Source organism: Melanostigma gelatinosum (genome assembly GCF_949748355.1).
Source record: "Melanostigma gelatinosum genome assembly, chromosome: 22".
NCBI lineage: Eukaryota > Metazoa > Chordata > Actinopteri > Perciformes > Zoarcidae > Melanostigma > Melanostigma gelatinosum.
This window is the reverse complement of record NC_136655.1, coordinates 17,111,861-17,137,809: the sequence shown is the minus strand read 5'-3', so window position 1 is coordinate 17,137,809 and position 25,949 is coordinate 17,111,861. Positions and strand designations below refer to the sequence as shown.

The following is a 25,949-nucleotide window of genomic DNA, read 5'->3' as shown; positions in this document are numbered from 1 at the left end:
CCTGTTCGCAGGGTGGTGCTCCGTTGTTATTAATAATCATTAATAATTGTTACATACATTAATAATGCTATTGATGTCAAGAATTCAGTTTCTTAAATGCTGATGACCCAAACACGCTCCTCTACGTTCCCAACATATGTGTGTGTGTGCGTGTATATGTGTGTGTGTGTGTGTGTATATGTGTGTGTGTGTGTATATGTGTGTGTGTGTGTGTGTGTATATATGTGTGTGTGTGTGTATATGTGTGTGCTTGTGTGTATATGTGTGTATGCATGCGTGTGTGTGTGTGTGTATAGGTGTGTGTGTGTGTGTGTATATGTGTGTGTGCGTGTATGCATGCGTGTGCGTGTGTGTGTGTGACATCACCTGCTGGATTATCAAAGGGTTGTCTTTGCTGAAGGATGGCGAGCGCGATGGGGTTTCTCTCTTCTTCTCTCGGAGCGAGGAGGCCTGCTGGTTTCTCCTCATCCTCTCCAACTGCTCCTCCACACTCATCCTCGTTCTGCCCATCTCTCTCTCCCCAAACCCCGTCTGATCCACTGCACTTCTGGGTCGGTCCTGTACAGGACGAGACTCAGTGTTACTTTCTGTTCCTGCGCAGAGACTCCTGACTGTGACCATGCAGCAGTGCTGGTATGTCTGCTTTGTTTGTCTGGTTTAGCTCTCGGCCTCCTCTCAGTGGTCTGGCCGTGCAGTGCCAGTGTGCTGTGGTTGAGCGGAGGCTCCATCTGATAATACTTCATCTGTGTTTAACATGGACACATTACTATAAAGTCTTATGCTGCGTTCACACCGGTCGCGTTGATTTTTTAACGCGCGTCGAGATTACATACAAAGTCTATGCACAGACGCGATGAGACTGGCGCGCCGCGATTTTGCGATGGCGCGGCGCGTTGTACGCGTTATTGCAGTGCGGTGGACGCGGTGGACGCGTTGGACGCCGCAAAATCGCCAACGCGCGAGCTGAAATTTTTCAACTTCAGCGACATAATCGCTTGACGCTGTGGCGCGATAGCCTATCAGCGTTGAGTTGCTCCCCCTGTCATCACTGGCTTCCTGCCGTTGTTGAATCAGGAAATAAATCCTGTAGCCGTCTGTGTTCACCCAGAGCTCTACGATACCTCATATCAATAGAGACCGGACCAAACTATGTGTATGCATGTGTGTGTGTAAACCATACGGTACAAACAATGAATAGACGCTGCCGTATTTACGTCTACGTGACGTTATTGAGTGCTGGTGGAGCTGCTACGATGTTAGCATAGCCTAGCACCGATCCATCAGAGCTCCATTGAGAAGACCAGTAACCTACAAATCGGCATCATTACGTAGTTATTTCGGAGTCCCTTTTTGTCGGAGAAGACAAGTACAAATCGGTATCATTACGTAGTTATTTCGGAGTCCCTTTTTGTCGGAGAAGACAAGTACAAATCGGCATCATTACATAGTTATTTCGGAGTCCCTTTTTGTCGGAGAAGACAAGTACAAATCGGCATCATTACATAGTTATTTCGGAGTCCCTTTTTGTCGGAGAAGACAAGTACAAATCGGCATCATTATGTAGTTATTTCGGAGTCCCTTTTTGTCGGTTTATTGCCGTTGAATCACAGCCAAATCAGTTTATTTTGTGTTCCTACAGCTGTAGTAAACAGTGACCGGTGGCTTGCTAGACAGTGAATACAGCTCGATACAATCCACGGAGCTCCTCTGAACAATATTATGAACCAGACATGACGGCGTTTGGCATTCCGATGTTTGAGGGACTTCCACAACACGTACAAAGCAGCAATTGTCCTTATTCCTTTCACGGTTGACAGCGGAAAGAAATGGCGGCCAGGTGAACGGCTTCCAGGACGATAAACCACGCCCCCTCTCCGGCGCTACGAGATTTTGCGGCGTTTGGTGTGAACACGACCGGCGGCGCTTTAGACGCGATTGTGCAGTGCGTTGGACGCGATTTTGCAGTGCGTCAAAAAATCAACGCGACCGGTGTGAACGCAGCATTATGCTGCGTTCACACCGGTCGCGTTGATTTTTTGACGCGCGTCGAGATTACATACAAAGTCTATGCACAGACGCGATGAGACTGGCGTGCCGCGATTTTGCGATGGCGCGGCGCGTTGGACGCGTTATTGCAGTGCGGTGGACGCGGTGGACGCGTTGGACGCCGCAAAATCGCCAACGCGCGAGTTGAAATTTTTCAACTTCTGAGAAATAATCACGTGACGCTGTGGCGCGATAACCTATCAGCGTTGAGTTGCTCCCCCTGTCATCACTGGCTTCCTGCCGTTGTTGAATCAGGAAATAAATCCTGTAGCCGTCTGTGTTCACCCAGAGCTCTACGATACCTCATATCAATAGAGACCGGACCAAACTATGTGTATGCATGTGTGTGTGTGTAAACCATACGGTACAAACAATGAATAGACGCTGCCGTATTTACGTCTACGTGACGTTATTGAGTGCTGGTGGAGCTGCTACAATGTTAGCATAGCCTAGCACCGATCCATCAGAGCTCCATTGAGAAGACCAGTAACCTACAAATCGGCATCATTACGTCGTTATTTCGGAGTCCCTTTTTGTCGGAGAAGACAAGTACAAATCGGCATCATTACGTAGTTATTTCGGAGTCCCTTTTTGTCGGTTTATTGCCGTTGAATCACAGCCAAATCAGTTTATTTTGTGTTCCTACAGCTGTAGTAAACACCGACCGGTGGCTTGCTAGACAGTGAATACAGCTCGATACAATCCACGGAGCTCCTCTGAACAATATTGTGAACCAGATAATGACGGCGTTTGGCATTCCGATGTTTGAGGGACTTCCACAACACGTACAAAGCAGCAATTGTCCTTATTCCTTTCACGGTTGACAGCGGAAAGAAATGGCTGCCAGGTGAACGGCTTCCAGGACGATAAACCACGCCCCCTCTCCGGCGCTACGAGATTTTGCGGCGTTTGGTGTGAACATGACCGGCGGCGCGTTGGACGCGATTTTGCAGTGCGTTGGACGCGATTCAACGCGACCGGTGTGAACGCAGCATTACAGACAATGCTCTGCAGAGAATGCAAAGCTGCAGGTGTGGTGAACGCTGAGGCCCTTACTACATGTTTGAGGTGGTGCAGTTCAGCATAAAGTAGGTTTTCCACAGATGCATCAATGATACTTAACATAATCAGCACTCTGTTACAGAAAAACTGCTTTCACTAACTCATTTTAAATACAGATTCTTTGATTAGTATTCGGCTGCTGTCAATAAATGGTTGTGTCTTCTGTGTTTATTGTTTTCAGCCTGATGGTTTCATCTGTTTCTATGGTTGAATGCTGCATGTTGTTAGTTCATGTGTTCATAACTGGAGCTATTTCAGATTTCAACAGCTGCAGCACGACCAGGTCAACTGGAGACAAAACCTCAACCACAACAGCTGGGAATGGAGTGAAATATCAACAGAAGAAAAGAAGACAGAGAAGAGCATCTGTTTCACTGCTACATCAACCCAGAACACCAGAGAGATGTTTACACTGAGATGTGAAGAAAGGAATGAAGCTCTTCTGTAAGTAGCCGCTCGGACTCCGATAGAGCCACATGTTGTAAATGCAGATGTGTATCTCCTTCCTGGTAGGGCAGATCTAAAGAGCCCTGCCTCAAAGGAATGTTCTCCCACACAAACATTCTGTAAAACGACATCAGACTTGTATCTAAAGATGTTTTTTGAGCGCAAAACCTACAGATCTGGATTCAGGCTTCTTGGTCTTCCTCAGGGTGACGTAGGAGAGCACGGTGGAGGACTCTGGGGGACTCATGGGAGATTTGGTCCTGGGAGGAATGATGCCCACTGGGCAGAGGGGCGCTGTGGAGAGAAGGCAGGGAGCACAGACACTTGCTCATGTTGTAGCAGACAGAGGAGACATTCACTGCTGTGTTTGAATGCAATAACAGAAGAAAGGATCAACCTTATTGTATAAGAAATATTATTATTGTTGGAATGCTGTTAAGCATTCCAACAATAATAATGTTTCTTTATTCCACTATTTATTCCACTATTTCTTCTGTCCCTCTTTTTTTGAAACTCTTCTTCTTAATTTTTTAAGCTACAGAAACCGTTCAACTATCAAAATGTTCAGCTCCTTCAGCTCATCTCTGCTATGACTTTTTCCTATTTCTAACCTTTAAACTTTTTGAATTGTTAAGCTTTTTGCAACTTTGTTTTGAATGGGTTTCTATGGAGAAGATTTTCAAATCCTCTTAAACTTCTTCAACTTTCAAATCATTCAACTTCCTCATACTTTCAGCTACAGACTTTCAAATGTTGCCGCATAATCCAGCTTTCCGATGTCTTTTAAACTTTTTGAACTGCAGCAATTTAACTTTTATGATTTTTCAGCCCTTTTCAGCCCTTGACTTTATAATCGTGTGTATTGGGCAGCTTAGAGTGCGTGATGTCACCGCTAGAGTGAAGAGCAGCTTGAGATTCTTGTGAAAAAAACATTTGTGTTTTGCCACTGTGTCCACAATCTTCACTCTTCATGCATAATTTCTGGATGTAGAAGTAGCTAATATTGTCCTTGTCGTAGAAAGATTACTGTAGAATCCCACAGATTTCCACATTTGACACGGAAGCCGTTAATTGAGAGGAAAACCAACTTTCTGCTCCATAGAGACCAATGTTAAATTTTGCTTCAAAAACATCTTCCACAGAACACGGTACCCCATTTCTATATCTTTCCCCCCTCCTCCACCCCCCCCCCCCCCCACACACACACACGCCATTTTAAAATAAAAGCCCCACAGAATGAATCCTAACTGAAATGCTTGTGATGAGTCATTTAATAACCGGTTTGTGTTTATCGAACATTATGATACTGTCTCCTCTCCCCTTCTCCCCCACACCCCACACCCCATTTCAAAATAAAAGCCCCAGAGAGTGAATTCTAACTGAACTGCTTGTGATGAAGCCTGTCATTTAATAACCTCTGTTTATGTGTGTCAAACATTATGATTATGTCTCCTCTCCCCCTCCCTCCACCCAGTCCCACCCTTTCAAAATAAAAGCCCCATGGATTAACTGTATGTAAACATTAAGCTCAAAATTAGGCTTTTTTGTTGAAATAATGAATGCTCTTACTAATACTGCGACAACTACTACTACTGCTAATATTTCTAGTATTACTACTACTACTGCTGCTACGACTTCTACTACAACTTTTGCTACTATTACTAGTGCTATTACTGCTACCATCAATATTATTACTACCACTACTGCTATTACTACCACTACTACTACTACTTATACTACAACTGCTACTACTGCTATTCATGCTACTACCAGTACTAATACTACTACAGCTATTAGTACGACTGCTACTAGTACTACTACTACTGCTACTTCAAATACTGCCATTACTTTTACTACTACTACTACTGTTATATTAAATACTACGACCACTACTACAGCTATTACTACTACTACTGATACTAGGCTACTACTTCTTCTAAATACTAATACTTCTTCTAAATACTAATACTTCTACTACTAATGATACTTCTACTACAACTATGACTTCTACTACTACTATTACAAATATCACTACTGCTACGACTACTACTTATTCTAATGCTACTAATACTTCTACTACTAATAATACTTCTCCTTCAACTACAACTTCTACTACTATTACTACAAATATCACTACTTCTGAAATTTGTTTAAGCTACAGAAATTGTTCAAATATCAAAATGTTCAGCTCTTTCAGAAGAGGGGTGCTTTGACTTTTCCTATTTCTAACCTTTAAACTTTTTGAATTGTTAAGCTTTTTGCAACTTTGTTTTGAATGGGTTTCTATGGAGAAGATTTTCAAATCCTCTTAAACTTCTTCAACTTTCAAATCATTCAACTTCCTCATACTTTCAGCTACAGACTTTCAAATGTTGCCGCGTAATCCAGCTTTCCGATGTCTTTTAAACTTTTTGAACTGCAGCAATTTAACTTTTATGATTTTTCAGCCCTTTTCAGCCCTTGACTTTATAATGGGTGTGTATTGGGCAGCTTAGAGTGCGTGATGTCACCGCTAGAGTGAAGAGCAGCTTGAGATTCTTGTGAAAAAAACATTTGTGTTTTGCCACTGTGTCCACAATCTTCACTCTTCATGCATAATTTCTGGATGTAGAAGTAGCTAATATTGTCCTTGTCGTAGAAAGATTACTGTAGAATCCCACAGATTTCCACATTTGACACGGAAGCCGTTAATTGAGAGGAAAACCAACTTTCTGCTCCATAGAGACCAATGTTAAATTTTGCTTCAAAAACATCTTCCACAGAACACGGTACCCCATTTCTATATCTTTCCCCCCCTCCTCCACCCCCCCCCACACACACACACGCCATTTTAAAATAAAAGCCCCACAGAATGAATCCTAACTGAAATGCTTGTGATGAGTCATTTAATAACCGGTTTGTGTTTATCGAACATTATGATACTGTCTCCTCTCCCCTTCTCCCCCACACCCCACACCCCATTTCAAAATAAAAGCCCCAGAGAGTGAATTCTAACTGAACTGCTTGTGATGAAGCCTGTCATTTAATAACCTCTGTTTATGTGTGTCAAACATTATGATTATGTCTCCTCTCCCCCTCCCTCCACCCAGTGCCACCCTTTCAAAATAAAAGCCCCATGGATTAACTGTATGTAAACATTAAGCTCAAAATTAGGCTTTTTTGTTGAAATAATGAATGCTCTTACTAATACTGCGACAACTACTACTACTGCTAATATTTCTAGTATTACTACTACTACTGCTGCTACGACTTCTACTACAACTTTTGCTACTATTACTAGTGCTATTACTGCTACCATCAATATTATTACTACCACTACTGCTATTACTACCACTACTACTACTACTTATACTACAACTGCTACTACTGCTATTCATGCTACTACCAGTACTAATACTACTACAGCTATTAGTACGACTGCTACTAGTACTACTACTACTGCTACTTCAAATACTGCCATTACTTTTACTACTACTACTACTGTTATATTAAATACTACGACCACTACTACAGCTATTACTACTACTACTGATACTAGGCTACTACTTCTTCTAAATACTAATACTTCTTCTAAATACTAATACTTCTACTACTAATGATACTTCTACTACAACTATGACTTCTACTACTACTATTACAAATATCACTACTGCTACGACTACTACTTATTCTAATGCTACTAATACTTCTACTACTAATAATACTTCTCCTTCAACTACAACTTCTACTACTATTACTACAAATATCACTACTTCTGAAATTTGTTTAAGCTACAGAAATTGTTCAAATATCAAAATGTTCAGCTCTTTCAGAAGAGGGGTGCTTTGACTTTTCCTATTTCTAACCTTTAAACTTTTTGAATTGTTAAGCTTTTTGCAACTTTGTTTTGAATGGGTTTCTATGGAGAAGATTTTCAAATCCTCTTAAACTTCTTCAACTTTCAAATCATTCAACTTCCTCATACTTTCAGCTACAGACTTTCAAATGTTGCCGCGTAATCCAGCTTTCCGATGTCTTTTAAACTTTTTGAACTGCAGCAATTTAACTTTTATGATTTTTCAGCCCTTTTCAGCCCTTGACTTTATAATGGGTGTGTATTGGGCAGCTTAGAGTGCGTGATGTCACCGCTAGAGTGAAGAGCAGCTTGAGATTCTTGTGAAAAAAACATTTGTGTTTTGCCACTGTGTCCACAATCTTCACTCTTCATGCATAATTTCTGGATGTAGAAGTAGCTAATATTGTCCTTGTCGTAGAAAAATTACTGTAGAATCCCACAGATTTCCACATTTGACACGGAAGCCGTTAATTGAGAGGAAAACCAACTTTCTGCTCCATAGAGACCAATGTTAAATTTTGCTTCAAAAACATCTTCCACAGAACACGGTACCCCATTTCTATATCTTTCCCCCCCTCCTCCACCCCCCCCCCCCCCACACACACACGCCATTTTAAAATAAAAGCCCCACAGAATGAATCCTAACTGAAATGCTTGTGATGAGTCATTTAATAACCGGTTTGTGTTTATCGAACATTATGATACTGTCTCCTCTCCCCTTCTCCCCCACACCCCACACCCCATTTCAAAATAAAAGCCCCAGAGAGTGAATTCTAACTGAACTGCTTGTGATGAAGCCTGTCATTTAATAACCTCTGTTTATGTGTGTCAAACATTATGATTATGTCTCCTCTCCCCCTCCCTCCACCCAGTCCCACCTTTCAAAATAAAAGCCCCATGGATTAACTGTATGTAAACATTAAGCTCAAAATTAGGCTTTTTTGTTGAAATAATGAATGCTCTTACTAATACTGCGACAACTACTACTACTGCTAATATTTCTAGTATTACTACTACTACTGCTGCTACGACTTCTACTACAACTTTTGCTACTATTACTAGTGCTATTACTGCTACCATCAATATTATTACTACCACTACTGCTATTACTACCACTACTACTACTACTTATACTACAACTGCTACTACTGCTATTCATGCTACTACCAGTACTAATACTACTACAGCTATTAGTACGACTGCTACTAGTACTACTACTACTGCTACTTCAAATACTGCCATTACTTTTACTACTACTACTACTGTTATATTAAATACTACGACCACTACTACAGCTATTACTACTACTACTGATACTAGGCTACTACTTCTTCTAAATACTAATACTTCTACTACTAATGATACTTCTACTACAACTATGACTTCTACTACTACTATTACAAATATCACTACTGCTACGACTACTACTTATTCTAATGCTACTAATACTTCTACTACTAATAATACTTCTCCTTCAACTACAACTTCTACTACTATTACTACAAATATCACTACTTCTGAAATTTGTTTAAGCTACAGAAATTGTTCAAATATCAAAATGTTCAGCTCTTTCAGAAGAGGGGTGCTTTGACTTTTCATATTTGTAATCTTTAAACTTTTTGAATTAAGCTTTTTGCAATTTTCTTTTGAATGGGATCTCTATGGAGAAAATCTTCAAATCCTGTTATACTTCAACTTCCAAAGCCTTCTTCTTCCTCATACTTTCAGCTACAGACACCATAGTTAGACATTTCAACAAGAAGGTTTTTCAGCAGTGCAGTTTAAATGCTTTCAGGCTTCAACATTTTTCAGACAGACAGTCTCCCATTTCTTCATTTTCAGAAATTTTTCACAATTAATTTCAGCTTTCAGCATTCCAACGCATTTTCAGCAGGAAATGCATTTTCTAGTTATAATATGCATAAACACAAAACATACATATACATCTATAACACGAGACAATGTGTGTTGTCAACTCAGACTTCCCAAATGTCACACGTGCTCAGAGAGATGCAGCTGCCTGTTCTCCAACAGAATCCATGTCTTCAGTCTTTAATCCTCTCAGTGACACAGTCGAGGAGACCTGGAGTCCAAATGAGACCTTTGAGACGCTCAGAATGGGCTTTTTTGAACGCACACATTTTAGTTTCTCATACCACAGTGATGCCATCTCATCACTGGACTGGAGACCAGAGAAGATGCTGGTCCTGAGCTTTAGCTCCAGTGTTTGAACAGTGAACATCAAGTTACTCAAAACAGTGAGTTCTGACCAAATAATTACACTTGAAGCGGCATTCCATCAAGAGTACAACAACTAGGACTTTGAACTCCATCAACTCTCCTTCAGTGGTGTAAGGCAGCTATAGAGGGCCTCAGTGCACACTAGCTACTAGTTATGAAGCACACACAGACACCACTGGGCGTACATGCATGAAACAGCAATGTGTTGGATTTTACAGTCCGATGAGTCTCTCCTCGCTACGGGACCCAATGCACTGCCTGCTCAGCTTTACAGGCATTAGAATAACCGGTAACTTCAGTAACCGTGAGCCGGTCTATGACGATGGGAAGGAGCCGGGATACTGAAGTAACAGCTGCCACAGACAGCTTTGTGTCCTGAGAATAAAAGAGCTGTCACAGATGTTACCCAGGATGTGCAAAGAGGCAGGAACACACGTGTCACACGCCACAGCTGATACAGAAGCCTTCTGGGACATCACGGCAGTGAGTGGACATCTTCATACAAACACACAGGCACCATGTGGTGAATCGAGATTCATAACGAGTCGCCAAACACAGTGTGAAAGCTCCCTAACAGGTAAGTGGAGAACATTCACGGAGACAAAGGAACCATGGAACAACGTGCTGTTATCAAACGAGTGCATGCGCAGGTGTTGCTGAGCAACATTCCAGCTGCTGAACTATTTGTGTTGGTGGAATAAAATAGATGATTAGATGAACAAACACACCATGACCTGTTGTGGCTTCTTATTGCAAACTAATAAGGACTTAGTGGAGCATCAAACATATTCTCAGCAGCATGAACATCCAACACTGCAGACGTGAAGGAGCATCAGCTTCACGTGACTGAGTCTAGAGCTCCATCTCTCTATACACCTCTATACCTTTTGAAGCTGAGGTGTCCTTACTCTCAGCAGAGCTCTCTGTCCTGTCCTCAGCGGTGGCCTCGTCTCCTTCCTCCTTCACCGTGGTCAGCTCCGGCTCGCTCTTATACAGCCGGTAGTCTGGAGCTTGCTGTGAGGGAGAGGTTGCTCAGCGTCAGAATACACACTGAGCAGCAGCAGTCAGGCACACGCACGCGCGCACACACACACGCACACATGCACACACACACTTGTGGACTTTAGGAACCAGCAGGGGTTGTCAGTGGTCCTCTGGTTGCCGTTCTCTATCTGTATGGAAGTCTAATGGCTCTTCTTAGAATAAGTAGAGAGTAATGCTCTTTCACACATTTGAGCACCAACCAGCTGTCGTTGGTGAAGCCTTATTGAACTTGAACAGATTCTTATTTTGTAGTTTTTGAGTGTATCTTTGGGGTGCTTGCATGTGCCTCACATATGGTGAACATACATATCTGATTTGGCTCTTGTCTCAATCAGCCCGTAACATGTTTCAGAGTCGAAGCCCCGCCCTGTACTGTCCCGTGGCTGTACATGTGTATGTAACATGTGGAGATGTACAAAAAGTCGCTTGCAAGTAAAACATATACCCAACAGGAAGTCAGCCATTTCATTCCATGTGCAATTTTAGGCCTTTTTTTTGCTTTTTACAGGCGCTGCACTTTAAAGAAGTCCTCTTACAGAATTCATGAGATCTACTTCAGGACAATCCACAGACCTTCACAATGCAAAGGTAACAAACTCTCGAGTTTTCATGGAACGATCTTGCCGTGGAATGGCAGCCATTTTGCGCAATTCCCCATGAAACAGGAAGTTGTCCAGCGTCCAACATTGTCCAGCCTGCCCGCCGGTGAACCTGACAGGCAGGAAGGTGAGGGGCCGATCATCCCTGCTTAAATCAGTGTGGCACACCGACTATAATCCCGAGGGCTTATTATTCTTATCTCTTATTGCTGTTGATGTGTGAAAAGATTGTATCGACCAAATGTCAACTTTTCAGAATCAGAGAAAGTGCTTCATGAGCTATTGAGGCTGAAGAGTTTTCTCAGCCAAGAGAGTTCAAAGAGAGTTCATGACGGATTCGGACCACAGTAAGAGAGAAAGATCTTTCCATCGCAAGAGAAATGTCTTGATGAGATAGTCGTCATTTTACCAAGAAAGTTATATTTCAAGATAAAAGTTGTAACTTAACAAGAAAAATCTTGAACATTTTATAACAATTGTCATTTTATAGGAAGGACTTCCTTTAATATTATTTTGACAATTACTTTTACATGGAGAAGTTGTATTTCAGCATTTATGTATGAAATAGCATGCCTTTCCTCAACATCCCTTACATCGGGTCTTTGTACGCGGGCACAGATAGTGGATGGATGGTTCTGATAGCACCAATAAGTGCCATTGCAGTAGTACAGGAATAAGGGGGAGTTCTCTGGTGCTATAAAAAGTATTTTTCAATGAGCACACTCAAAGTAGAAGGCAAGACACACTCAACACACCAACACAGGAGAACATCACCCTCATAAGAATGGAATTCCACAAGTAAGTCCATGTAGGGACCAGAATGGGTCTGACCATGACGGTGACGGCTGAATGGAGCATGGACTGAAGGGGTCAAAAGCCTAACAACACTGAAATGAGTTGCATGGATCCAGAATGGCGGTTGTTTAGGGATGAGTCTCCTCCATGTGTGTCAGGTCAGCCTTTAGGGTGGGTTGGACAGGTGAAGATGATACACATGATGTAAAGATGGTTGTGAGCCCACAGCATCTTCAGGGTGCTAATGGCTGGCGGTCACAGTGAAGCAGAGATGTGGACGGAGGGAGCAGACATGGGAGGTTATGAAGGTTCTCAGTGGCTCTTACGCTGTGCACTCCGTTCCTGGCGCTGGCCTTGCGATCCTCGGGGCGGTGCATGTGGGGGGGCAGGCGGCCGCCGGGGTGCGAGTGGTGGGGGGGCACGTGAGGGGGGTGCTCTGATGAGTCGTAGTACTGGGGGAGGGGCGGGCGGGGGGGCACGCTGTCGCCCTCCTTGAGAGAACTGAGTGGCAGCAGCGTCACTGCCTGTTGACAGTTAACACAGCTGATCTCATGGAAGGAAATCATCGGCTCTTACTGGACCCAACTCATGCTGATGAGTTGGGATCAGAACAGCTGCTGCTGCTGGAACTAAAACAGTAAAGTTGTGAGCTGTAAAACCAAGACAGTGATCTGAAAGATGCTTCGTAGAGCTGAAGGGAGCTGCAGAGAGTAATGTCTGCATGTCTGCACCAAACACACACAGAAAGAGCACAGAGCCATTACCTGAGCTCAGCAGGTAATCGGCAACGATGGGCACCATACAAAGGTCATCATGACTGTGTTTCTTTATTAGAATAAAAATGAAATTTGCTGCATTACCAACTGCCTGTATTTAGCAAAAAGGTCTCTTTGATAGATTAGCTACGTCAAGCACGTTTTCAGATTCATATCTTACTGGATTAAAGTGAAAGCAGCGGCTGCCTGATGAGATGGAAATCAATGGAAACACTCTGGTTAGAGGCTGAACTGCATGTTGATGTCTCAGGACCTGTAAGTGAATTCTCATCTCATCTGGTATGGGTCTTGTAGATCGTGTTAAATAACACACAACTTGTATTTAACAGACTACTGGCCGTGTGCTGCATGCTGACCCTTGAGCAAACAGACTGTTAGCCTGCAGGTGTCTCTCAGACAGCCGGCTCTACGGTGTTGGTTGCTCACCCTACAAGACTACAGACTCATTCTGTCTTCTAAATGACTAAAGACGTGAAGCTGAGAGTGGTGTACTGTGCTGAGTGTGCTGGGCGCTGCCTCACCTCATCCTTCTGTAGACTGGAGAGCGCTTTGGAACCAGGTAGACCTGCTGGATATGGGGATATGGAGAAAAGAACTTTAATGTTTTCTAGGATAAAAGACACCTGAGAAAGCATTTGTAGTCACGTGCTTATGTAAAGAAAATCATCAGATAAACATGAAGTTAATCTGAGAATGTGCCTTAAAGGAACAGTGTGTAGGATGTGGGGGGATTTATTGCCAGAAATGGAATGCAATATTCATAACTATGTTTTCATTCGTGCACAATCAACTGAAACTAATTGTTGCATTTTCGTTACCTTAGAATGAGTCATTTATATCTTCATACGAAGTCTGTTACTTTGAACTGCCATGTTTCTACAGTAGCCCAGAACGGACAAACAGCGACTCTAGAGGGAGACCTTCACGGTGTTACGTTACCTGAAGACCACCGTGGTTCTCTCCACGCTAGGAAAGGGAGGGGTGAGCGGAGGGGTATTAAGTCAGATGAAATTTGCAACCTCACAACTAGACACCACTAAATCCAACACACTGCTCCTTTAGGTGTTACTGGGGACGCTCACTGCTGTCTGTGCTCCGCTGTGGCTTGTTTTTGGCCAGAGCCTCCATCACGTCCTGGATCCTCCACAGCTCCTTCTGGATCTGGATGTGCCGCTGGCTAGGAGGTTCTGTCTGAGGACACACACACACACAGATATAAATGCTGTTAAAACCTTGATCACCCCCCGAAGGTGTGTGTGAGTGTGTGCATGTGTTACCTGTGGGCTGCCCAGGGCCTCCAGCTGCTCCAGCAGGTTGGACTTGGCCAGAGTGACATCTGCCCCCATCATGTCATACTCCCTCCAGGAACGCTCCAACTCCTGGAACCAGGACAGCAGCCAACAGGAGGGTCATTCGACTCTGTGTGTGTGTGTGTGTGTGTGTGTGCCCAAACATCTACTTGGCAAAAGGAATTCTTGTACCTGGCTCCATACTTTCCATTTATCCCACTTATCTTGATATTTTGAATAAAAAGTTAGTGGTGCTCAAACACTGTGGCAGATATGTTGTCAGGATCCATGATCCCTGTTTGACCCGTTGTGTGTTTCCCCTGATCTCCTCTCCTCATGTGTTCTGTCATTCCCCTGTTTGTTATTGTGTGCCATGTGCTCTCTGTTTGTCCTCTGCCTCCAGACACCTCCCATGGCCGCACCCGTGATTGTGCACAGCTGAGGACACTCCAGCCGATCACCTCCTGCTGCCTGACACACCAGACTCAGGGCCCACTAATGAGTCCCCTGTCTCTATATAAACTCTGGTCCTGCAGTCTGGGGTTGTGAGGTCGTACCGTCTTTCACCCGCTTCAACCCCGTGGCATCCTCTGCCCTCCTTGTGTTCTACGGATTACACTCCGCCGCTCTGCCCTCCTTGTGTTCTACGGATTACACTCCGCCGCTCTGCCCTCCTTGTGGTCCACGGATTACACTCCGCCGCTCTGCCCTCCTTGTGTTCTACGGATTACACTCCGCCGCTCTGCCCTCCTTGTGTTCTACGGATTACACTCCGCCGCTCTGCCCTCGTGTGACACGGACTACACACGCCGTCAAGCTGCCAGCCCTCCGGTGTCGAGCCACGGGCCTCACACCGTCGATCTGCCACTCGGGTGTCGGACCACGGGCTCCACACCTTCCTGTCTTAGTCAGGCTAAATAAAACCTGTTTCCATTGACTTCTGTCTCCTGTGGTCTTGCGTTTGGGTCCTACCTGTGAACTCCTGTGACATATGTACTCATTAAGCATCTCTCTCCTTGGAGTAAGCGCCACACAGGTCAGAAAATCAGGGCATCACCAACGTGACAAAGTGCCTTTATCATCTCAAAGGTAAAGAAAGACAGGAATTTTCTAAAACGCAATGCGCAGACTGATAAAAACAGTCTTCTCTGTTCCTCTATGTGGCCGTGTTCGGGACGTTTCAGGGTGTCAGCAAAGAGCGCTTGCGGCCCACGTGGGGCTGTGACCCCAAGCCAATAATAGAGTGCAGGGCAAGCAGCTCGTTCAGGTCCATTTGTCACGCCCCTCTGCATCTGACACCGAGGCACAAGTCCCTCTGTCGTTCTGTCAGATACAAAGTGGCCGTGTTCAGGACGGGTTGTTTCACCGCTGTGTTGTCCTCTGCTCCTCCTCTCGGCCGTGTGCAGAGTAGCTGTGTGTCTGTTGATGCAGAGGTACACACACCAGCAGAGCCTTGGTTGTGTGGAGGTGTTCATTGGTGCTTCGGAACGTAAACAACGTGAAGCAGATTGGCTGCTTTTGCGGTCACTAATTCAGCCCCCTCTCTTCATTCCCTCTACAGCTCGCTCGACCATCGCTGCTCTCTTTCCGTCGCTCGCTGCTCGTTGAGCCGAGGAGGAGTGGCCAAAGTTTGGCTATAATTCAAATGGTGTGTGTTTACAAACAGCAACCGACAAACCTAACGTATACTTTACATATAACCAGAGTAAGAAGCTCTATGTACTTACCCGAGGTCTTTGACCCTCTGGTTACAATTTCTGCACATTGTATCTTCTTTGGAATGAAATCTATTACTACTGACGTTGTGACAAAATCAGGACGTTTCCCTGCACGAAAAATGGGGTAAACTGCCAGTGTTGGGTGTGTTGGGTGTGTTGGGTGTTTGGTGTTGGGTGTGTTGGTGTTGGTGTGTTGGGTGTGTTGGTGTTGGTGTGTTGGGTGTGTTGGTGTTGGGTGTTTGGTGTTGGGTGTGTTGTAGGGGTGTAACGGTTCACAAAATGCACGGTTGGGTTCGATACGATACAGCGGAGCCACGGTTCGTTACGTTTCGGTACAGTAGAAAACTATAAATGCCAGAGAAATGTACTTGATTTTAAAATATATTTATTCATTACAACTAACATTATAAAGTTATTCTTTGACTTTGAACAATGATGGAACTATACCTGAGTGACCCATCTTCTGGGGTGTCTTCTTAGCAAAACATAAGCATAAAAAACAAAAACTGCTCCTTAATGTTATCTAGTATTGTTACTTACATCTTCTCCATCATCATTTTAGTATGAACAATGATGGAACTAAACCTGAGTGAACGTGGCTCTTCATCAATAAAGGTTTGAACGTGGCTCAAAAAGCCAAAATAAAGTAAAAAAGAAAAAAAACAATTTCTTCTTTTTCTTTTTTAATTCAAACGTATTGTTCGGTTCGTCATGCGTACCGAACCGTGAGCCTCGTACCGAACGGTTCAATACGAATACGCGTATTGTTACACCCAGAGTGTGTTGGTGTTGGGTGTGTGAGTGTGTTGGTGTTTGGTGTGTTGGGTGTGTTGGTGTTGGGTGTGTTGGTGTTTGGTGTGTTGGTGTTGGGTGTGTTGGTGTGTTGGTGTTTGGTGTGTTGGGTGTGTTGGTGTTGGGTGTGTTGGGTGTGTTGGTGTTTGGTGTGTTGGTGTTGGGTGTGTTGGTGTTTGGTGTGTTGGGTGTGTTGGTGTTTGGTGTGTTGGGTGTGTTGGTGTTGGGTGTGTTGGTGTTTGGTGTGTTGGTGTTGGGTGTGTTGGTGTTTGGTGTGTTGGGTGTGTTGGTGTTTGGTGTGTTGGGTGTGTTGGTGTTGGGTGTGCTCACAGTGGTGACTCTGGACAGCTCTCTGCAGGTGCTGAGTAGGCCGTTCTGCAGCACGTCTCTCTGCTGGACCAGGCTCTGTGAGGCTGCAGCATTAGAGCCGCTCTGTTCACTCAGCTCCTGACTGGCAGACAGCAGGGCCGTCTCAAGAGTGTGCTGCCACACAACACACACACACACACACACACACACACAGAAATACTTATTGTACACACAAGTCTACACAAAGACACAACAATGAATGCACACACTGATGGCTGTACCTTCTCTCTGTGTAGCTGCTGCAGTTTCTCCTCCTGCATACTCACCTCCTTGTCCTGCTCACACAGTCTGCTCAGCTTGGTCTGCCACACACACACACACACACACACACACATGAACTACACTTCCTTTGAATGTTATCTATTTCACTGCAAGCTGGGCTGGTCTTACGTCTATGTCAGGCTCCTCTGTGCGTTGGATGAAGGAACCGTCGATGAAGTCGTCTGGACTGGTCTGAGTGGAGGAGGCGGACAGCAGGGGGCGACAACAACACATCTGTTAGGAGAGCTGAGCGATCCAGGCATTCTACTTCATGCAATTTGGGGACAACAATGATCTGACATCTCTTTTTCCTTTTAACATAATTTCCCCTAATGCACTGAGGATGCAGTCTGTCAAAGTGTGTGTTAACCAATGACTATCACTAATCTTTCTGATAGAATATCAGAATTTGATGTGAACAATATAAATAAATGGTCATCTGTTCTCTTGGAGAGACACTCTGCATGTGCTTTGGGCTGTTCATTCCAGAGGAGGAGAGTGAGGGGAAGATATCCACTAATCCGGTTGTCTTTCCCTTCAAGCTGATCACCAGGTGTTACCGGGGATATTGTGGCTCAATATTATAATGTAGGGAGAGGTGGAGGCAGGTTTAGCCTGAGAGGACAGATGCAGACAAATAATGATCAAATTAAGCTCCAAACTATTTCATATATTAATCAAACGCATAAGTGTGATTTCCCACTGGTGACTGGTGGGAGGACATGTGCACCAAATCGAGTTTGTCTCCTCTGTTGTGACAGTTTAAGTCTGATTTACTCACTAAACACTGTGCTCTGACAGATATAATAATGGTATGATCAAATTATGAAACATGCCTTCATGGCCTCCCACGTCCTGTCCCAGCCAGACAGGAAGCTTTGACCCAAATTAATTTTGCAGAGCGCATTATGTTCTGTTGAGATGCACAGCAGAGGATCCTCAGAGGACAGATGGGCCCTTTGAAAGCCACTGGAAGTCATCTCTGCACCCTGACACAGAAATGAACGAGCCACTGAGAAGGCTGCTGACAGCACTGACGGAAGGAAGGACATAGTTTCAAACTGCAGCTAGTGTTCTCACATCACATGCATCCACACCTCACATAACCTGGAGGAAGTCCAGAACCATGAAAATACAATAGTATCACAAAGAACCTTTTGAAGGCAGAGTTCAACATTGTGGGAAATATATATATATTCATTGCTGCTGTTATTATTAGTAGTCATCATGTTTCCATCATCATTCTGCTTACTACTCTCATGATATGAATCATTAAAGTCATACACATTGAATGTGTTGTAACTCTGTTATGTTGTTCATTCTGTACACATGACATCTATCACTCTTCATCCTGAGAGAGGATCCTCCTCTGTTGCTCTCTAAGGTCTCTCCCTCTTTTCTCCCCGTTAGAGGGTTTTTGGGGAGTTCTTCCTGTTCTCATGTGAGGGTCAAAGGTCAGAGGATGTCGCATGTGTACAGATTATAAAGCCCTCTGAGGCAAATATGTAATTTGTGATTTTGGGCTATAGAAAATAAATAGAATACAGTTTCTTTCCACGAGTGAGATGAGAAAGCGATCTAATGGTTGTGTGTTAAGTGTGAAGCTGGAGTTATGTGATTGTATTTTAGCAACGGAGGATTTAAGGGGGGGGCAGAATCATGAGTGTAACAGATGATTTAAGCATGAAGAAGAATTGTGCATCTACTTGTGAACAGCAATAACAATAATAATAATGTATTTTATTTGTAACGCACTTTTCAGCGGTCAGTGCAATGACTGGGCAGCGTCCTGGAGACTTGTTGTCACAGGTTGCCAGGTTCAGTCCCATTGTACCTCCAGAGACTAACACCGTGGTGAAGGGTGAATGGTCAATAGACTGTACTTGTACAGCGCTTTTCTGTCTTCCTGACCACTCAAAGCATTCCCCCCCATTCATACGAATAAAACGTTGCTTATAACACATGTTATAACCCGTAACTTCCTCTTCACAAGAAATTACATTCTTATATTTCCGTTTCGTGGACAACCAAGATATTATTTGTTTTTCAACTTGGGTTATCTGTTTCAGTCTTTATGCTAAGCTAGGCTAACCATGTCCAGACTCTCACTCTTGGAAAGAAAGTAAATGTGCATTTCTGAGACTGTTGAACTATTCATTTGAAGAATGAAAAACAGTCGGATCATTGTTCTCCACAGCACATCTGAACATCCAGGCAATGTAAGTGATACCAATAACGACCAGTGGTGTATGGAGACAGACGGGAGAGGAGGAGTCGATGGAACATTATACCATAAGCCATGCTTGCTTCAGCTCACATCCAACAGAAAGCAATGAGATGAGATGGACTCAACCAAAGAGAACTTCACAAACACTTGAAAGAATGTTGTCTGGTTAACAACTGCTTTATGAACAGACTGCCTGTATCCAAAGTGGTGGAAGAAGAGGTTGAATGTGGAGGGGAAGATGTGGAGACATTGGGCTACCGGGCAAAGGTCTGGTTCGAGTCTGCTCCACTTCAGTCAGGTTCAAGTGAAAGAGTTCATTTAGAAACAGGGAAATACACCCCAAACCTCAAACTACACATGCCTTATATGGAGTTCTTCAGTCTAAGAACACTGAGATGTACTTGATGTTCATCCTCGAAAACTCAAATTTTGTGTTTTCAAGTTGAATGTAAAATATCCGATTGTGATTAATGATGCTTTGACCCATCAACAGGACATACAGCAGGTCAAAGGACAAATGGACGGTCTTGACCCCGACTCAAACCAGAACCTGCCATGGACCTTACTTGCTGATAGAGTTGTGGCCTCGGTGCCGAGTTCTCGATCAGAGTGTGAATCATGAAGATTAGAGGCTCATTCTCCTTCGTCTAGCGGAGCGCCGAGGAGAAAGAGGATACAATGGTGTGACAACATAGCAGCACGTGTTGCTTGAAGGGTTCATGTCTGACATCCAGGAGCTGGAGAAGGACTATGAACAGCGCTCTGTAGGACAGTTTACTGCTCAGCTACTATTCAACACTTACTGATATAACATACGCCATGTTAAAAGGACCATTCCTGTGTTTTTGCATTAGCCAATTTATTACAAATACCGATACTCTAAATTGGTATTAAGCATTTTTAAAGCTCTGACTGGACGTTGTGATAATATTTATTTAAGAAAAGGGTCAATGGATTGTTCCACTACCACTACCGAATAATTTTAGCATCCAAGCTGCTAGCCGCTCCCTCCTACGCAGCCTGTCCAAGCCCATGAGCCTCTGAGAGCCGAGCAGGAACTGTTCTAACCTACAGGCTGAAGTCCACAGCACATGATCAGAGTTTGCCGCTGTGAACTGGAGACAGCTGATGTTTTTCTTGCAATTAAGCTGCTCTGATACAATGTTAGTGAGATTCCAGTGGAAACATCCAAACTCGTTCTAACATTAACAGTTCGGGCAGATAACAAATACGTGGAGTTGAGTTAAATAACTTGTTCAACCAGTGGCCTCTCACCTCTACTGTTCTATACGAAGCCTGCATTTAAACTGAATTGTGACATTTACATTTACTTCTCTCAGTCTGTAGTCGTGGGTGTACAAGGCTGGCATCTGCAAACAATGAGAGCGGTTGAGCATTGCTGCACATGGGTTCATACATAAGAGGAATGTTTAGTACAGCTCCCAGCAGTGTGCCGTGTTGTGATTGGACAAACAACACGAGGCTCCACCCATGACTCCAATCAGCACCTCTATGTGCAGTAAGATCTTCCTGTTCTGAAGATAAGTCGACATGAGCTGAGGTCTGCAACCCGCTTCAAGTCTGCAAGATAATATTCATGGAACACTAAACTCAAATGAAAGTAATACCTTCCTGCAGGTTAGCTTATTAATAAAGCATAACATGCATTGGAAATGGTAATAAAAGAGCTTCAATATGAAAACCATCAGCATGGTCCTCTCTCACCTAGATTAGCAAAATAAATACATAATAACATGACAGGCCTTTAGAAACTGTCCATAAGAGATGAGATTGACCCAAAACTCTGAGTATTATTAAAAGAGATAAAGAAAAAAAGATGCACAAGAAATAGAGACCGAAACAGAAATAGAGATCATAAACCATAAAACATGCATGTACGTTTCCTAGAAATAATGTTAACAACGTTAAACAACAAATGTTAGTTTCCACGAAGGGCTTCACAAAATGTTCTGGATCTGCAAACGTTTAGTATTTAGGACTTCGTAGAGACGGAGACCGACTGGAGCTCAGAGGTCCTCACCTGGCTGTCCAGGTAAATAAGGTTCCTCTGGAGGTGATGAGAAAGAACATCAGTCTGCAGTCGCCACAGAGGAAGGAAGAGAGAAAGAAGGAAGAGAGGAAGCAGGAAGAGAGGAAGAAGGAAGAGAAGAAGAAGGAAGAGAAGAAGAAGGAAGAGACGAAGAAGGAAGAGAGGAAGAAGGAAGAGAAGAAGGAAGAGAGGAAGCAGGAAGAGAGGAAGTAGGAAGAGAAGAAGGAAGAGAGGAAGAAGGAAGAGAAGAAGAAGGAAGAGAGGAAGAAGGAAGAGAAGAATAAGGAAGAGAGGAAGAAGGAAGAGAGGAAGAAGGAAGAGAAGAAGAAGGAAGAGAAGAAGAAGGAAGAGAAGAAGAAGGAAGAGAGGAAGCAGGAAGAGTGACAGGAGAGGATGGAACAAGGGAGTCAATGGCACATATCAACAGGAAGGAAGAGATGAGATATCTCATCATCTATCATTGTGTACTTATTCTTCAGTAAGAATAAACTTCAGCAACATGTTTTAGTTGCCTAACCTTAGTTATAGATTATTTGTCAACAACAACAACCAATAACCATAGAATAGTTGCCATGCACTGACATTGTAGAAAGAAAGGGTCGGCATTGAACGGTGATCCGTGTTCAGCCTGCTGATAGCAGCTGCTGATGCAGAAGAGAGAGCATTGCTGGACTTGTAGCTGTGGTGAGCACCATGAATGAAGAGGAGCAGGCTGAGACAGGGCATGGCTCTGTGGAGGAGAGGCAGCTGGATCCTCCTAATATGGACATGGAGGGCTGGCCCAATCCTTCAGTACATATCTACAGCCAACAAAACCCCAGAACTAATGTGACGATGATGTCACTGTTCACTTCAGACAATAGATGACTTTACAGTAATGCAACCTTTAACAGCAACAATATCCCAAATGGTACAGATATATATTACATTGGTTAGCTTCTATCAGGCAGAAGGTAAAGCTGTCAGCAGTTAGCTTATATTCTGCAACACGAATTATGAAATTGACTGAATTTCAAGCATTCAGTCCAAGACACGTGGCAGCATGCTGCGCTGCTGGTGTAGCAGACAGACTGCACACCTGCTGTCCATCACAGATGAACTTACTCAACACAAGCTACCGTAGACCTGATCAGGTTGAAGCATTAACACAGAGCCGCTCATGATCTACATGTTGTTTGATGCCTCCGCTCCTCTTCATGCTCTCCTGAACCACAACCGCACAGACCTCAAGTCAACATGTGTGGACAGGAGTAGTGCCCACGTACAGAAACACACGTACAGAAACACACATATATACAGAAACACACATGTACAGAAACACACACGTACAGAAACACACACGTACAGAAACACACGTACAGAAACACACATATATACAGAAACACACACGTACAGAAACACACACGTACAGAAACACACGTACAGAAACACACGTACAGAAACACATATATACAGAAACACACGTACAGAAACACACATATATACAGAAACACACACATACAGAAACACACGTACAGAAACACACACGTACAGAAACACACACACGTACAGAAACACACACGTACAGAAACACACACACGTACAGAAACACACGTACAGAAACACACATATATACAGAAACACACACGTACAGAAACACACGTACAGAAACACACGTACAGAAACACACACGTACAGAAACACACATGTACAGAAACACACATATATACTGAAACACACACGTACAGAAACACACGTACAGAAACACACACGTACAGAAACACACATATATACAGAAACACATGTACAGAAACACACACGTACAGAAACACACGTACAGAAACACACATATATACAGAAACACACATGTACAGAAACACACACATACAGAAACACATGTACAGAAACACACACGTACAGAAACACACGTACAGAAACACACATATATACAGAAACACACGTACAGAAACACACGTACAGAAACACACATATATACAGAAACACACGTACAGAAACACACATACATACAGAAACACACATACAGAAACACATGTACAGAAACACACATATATACAGAAACATACGTACAGAAACACACGTACAGAAACACACGTACAGAAACACATGTACAGAAACACACATATATACAGAAACATACGTACTGAAACACACGTACAGAAACACACATATATACAGAAACACACACGTACAGAAACACACGTACAGAAACACACACGTAGAGAAACACACACGTACAGAAACACACATATATACAGAAACACACACGTACAGAAGCACACGTACAGAAACACACACGTACAGAAACACACGTACAGAAACACACACGTACAGAAACACACGTACAGAAACACACACGTACAGAAACACACACGTACAGAAACACAGATATATACAGAAAAACACACGTACAGAAACACACGTACAGAAACACACGTACAGAAACACACACGTACAGAAACACACATATATACAGAAACACACACGTACAGAAACACACGTACAGAAACACACACGTACAGAAACACACATGTACAGAAACACACACGTACAGAAACACACGTACAGAAACACACACGTACAGAAACACACATGTACAGAAACACACATATATACTGAAACACACACGTACAGAAATACAGATATATACAGAAACACACGTACAGAAACACACGTACAGAAACACACATATATACAGAAACACACACGTACAGAAACACACGTGCTCAAACACACACACATATACAGATGCACAACAAAGCCCAGAGATCAACAATTCTCAATGAAATTGAATTTGCCGTGTTCTGATAGCAAAATGTTAGATTTGTATCCCAAAATACAACATGGCCTGCAACTGGTCAAACATGTCATGTGCCTGTGCTGTCTGTATACTATCAGGGTAGTACCTGATGTGATGTCTGTATACTATCAGGTTAGTACCTGATGTGATGTCTGTATACTATCAGGTTAGTACCTGATGTGATGTCTGTATACTATCAGGGTAGTACCTGATGTGATGTCTGTATACTATCAGGTTAGTACCTGATGTGATGTCTGTATACTATCAGGTTAGTACCTGATGTGATGTCTGTATACTATCAGGGTAGTACCTGATGTGATGTCTGTATACTATCAGGTTAGTACCTGATGTGATGTCTGTATACTATCAGGTTAGTACCTGATGTGATGTCTGTATACTATCAGGTTAGTACCTGATGTGATGTCTGTATACTATCAGGTTAGTACCTGATGTGATGTCTGTATACTATCAGGGTAGTACCTGATGTGATGTCTGTATACTATCAGGTTAGTACCTGATGTGATGTCTGTATACTCTCAGGTACCTGTCATATGTTCCTGTATTATTGTTGTCGTTATATTTTGAGAGTGCACCACATGTTCTGTGGTGCTTAACCATGAATCCATTTGTCTTCCAGTGTGTTGGACCAAATGTTTTACAGTTCATTAACATTAACATCAAACCACGTTTCATGGCAATCCCTCTGAAAATGTGGACTTGTTTGTGATCAGCAGACCGTCAGAGTCAGAAGGATCCATCGTCTGGTGAACATGATTGATGGAACCACATTCTGTGCTGACGTCTCCTGTAGAAGCTGTTTAACCTTCAACCTGCTCATCACGTCTTCTTTGAGTCTGTACAACATCTCATGCCGGTACATCCAGCAGTGGTTGAGATGTTTCCGTGTGGACCGTACTGACGGACCGTTGGTCTTTAATCACCAACACAAAGAGAATAGCTTGAGTCGCAGTGAGTACACAGTCTTCAACTCACAGAATCTCTCAGAACACACCGAAAGCAATTTAATTTGGAGATAACTAACAGTCTCATGCAAAGAAGCTCCCCTTGCAAATACACACAAACAAAGCCCCACTGTGTACATGCACCCACACATAGTGTACAGACTTAGTGCTGACCTTAGCGTTGGGCCCCTCCAACCCCAGGGCCATGAGCTGAGCTACTGTGTGCTCCCGCAGGCTGGTGAGCTCCGCCTGCTGCCGGCGGAGCTTGATCAGGACCAGAGTCAGCTCCTCGGGCTGCACAGAGCAACACACAGGAAAGAGGAAGAGCTGCCACACTGACCACATCAACAGCACCGTCCACTCAGTGAAATCAGACATGATGCAGCGACTCGGACGGCCTCAAGAGGAGAGCAACTACTTCACCTGATGATTCATTGTCCAGTAAAAGAGATTCTAACCCGTTAAACCCATTATTGTCAATCTGGAGGCAGAAGTATATTTCACGCTGATGACTATGTTGCTTCTGTAGACAGGTCAACCCCAGCCTCACATTTCCTCTTTCTACATCTAGTTTCATCAGTTATTTTATAATTAGTTATTCATTCAGGAAAGCTGATTGAGATCAGGATCTCTGTTGAG

General features: G+C 43.5%; 1 protein-coding gene across 6 annotated transcripts in view; it reads right to left on the bottom strand.

Moving 5' to 3' along the window:
- LOC306795995 (pleckstrin homology domain-containing family A member 5-like) overlaps positions 1-25,949 on the bottom strand; it is a 227,039-nt gene that overhangs the window by 9,496 nt on the left and 191,594 nt on the right. For 3 of the 6 annotated variants that reach the window (XM_079294750.1, XM_079294754.1, XM_079294753.1), the window contains 11 exons: positions 25,485-25,604; positions 21,543-21,596; positions 17,404-17,466; positions 17,235-17,315; positions 16,975-17,127; positions 14,123-14,224; positions 13,928-14,036; positions 13,367-13,413; positions 10,516-10,645; positions 3,728-3,849; positions 367-558 (listed from right to left, as the gene is read on the bottom strand). In XM_079294750.1, the coding sequence (XP_079150876.1) occupies positions 367-558; positions 3,728-3,849; positions 10,516-10,645; positions 13,367-13,413; positions 13,928-14,036; positions 14,123-14,224; positions 16,975-17,127; positions 17,235-17,315; positions 17,404-17,466; positions 21,543-21,596; positions 25,485-25,604 (1,173 nt within the window). The remainder of the gene's footprint in view (positions 1-366; positions 559-3,727; positions 3,850-10,515; positions 10,646-13,366; positions 13,414-13,927; positions 14,037-14,122; positions 14,225-16,974; positions 17,128-17,234; positions 17,316-17,403; positions 17,467-21,542; positions 21,597-25,484; positions 25,605-25,949) is intronic. The other 3 variants (XM_079294751.1, XM_079294752.1, XM_079294755.1) reach the window with 3 other exon arrangements.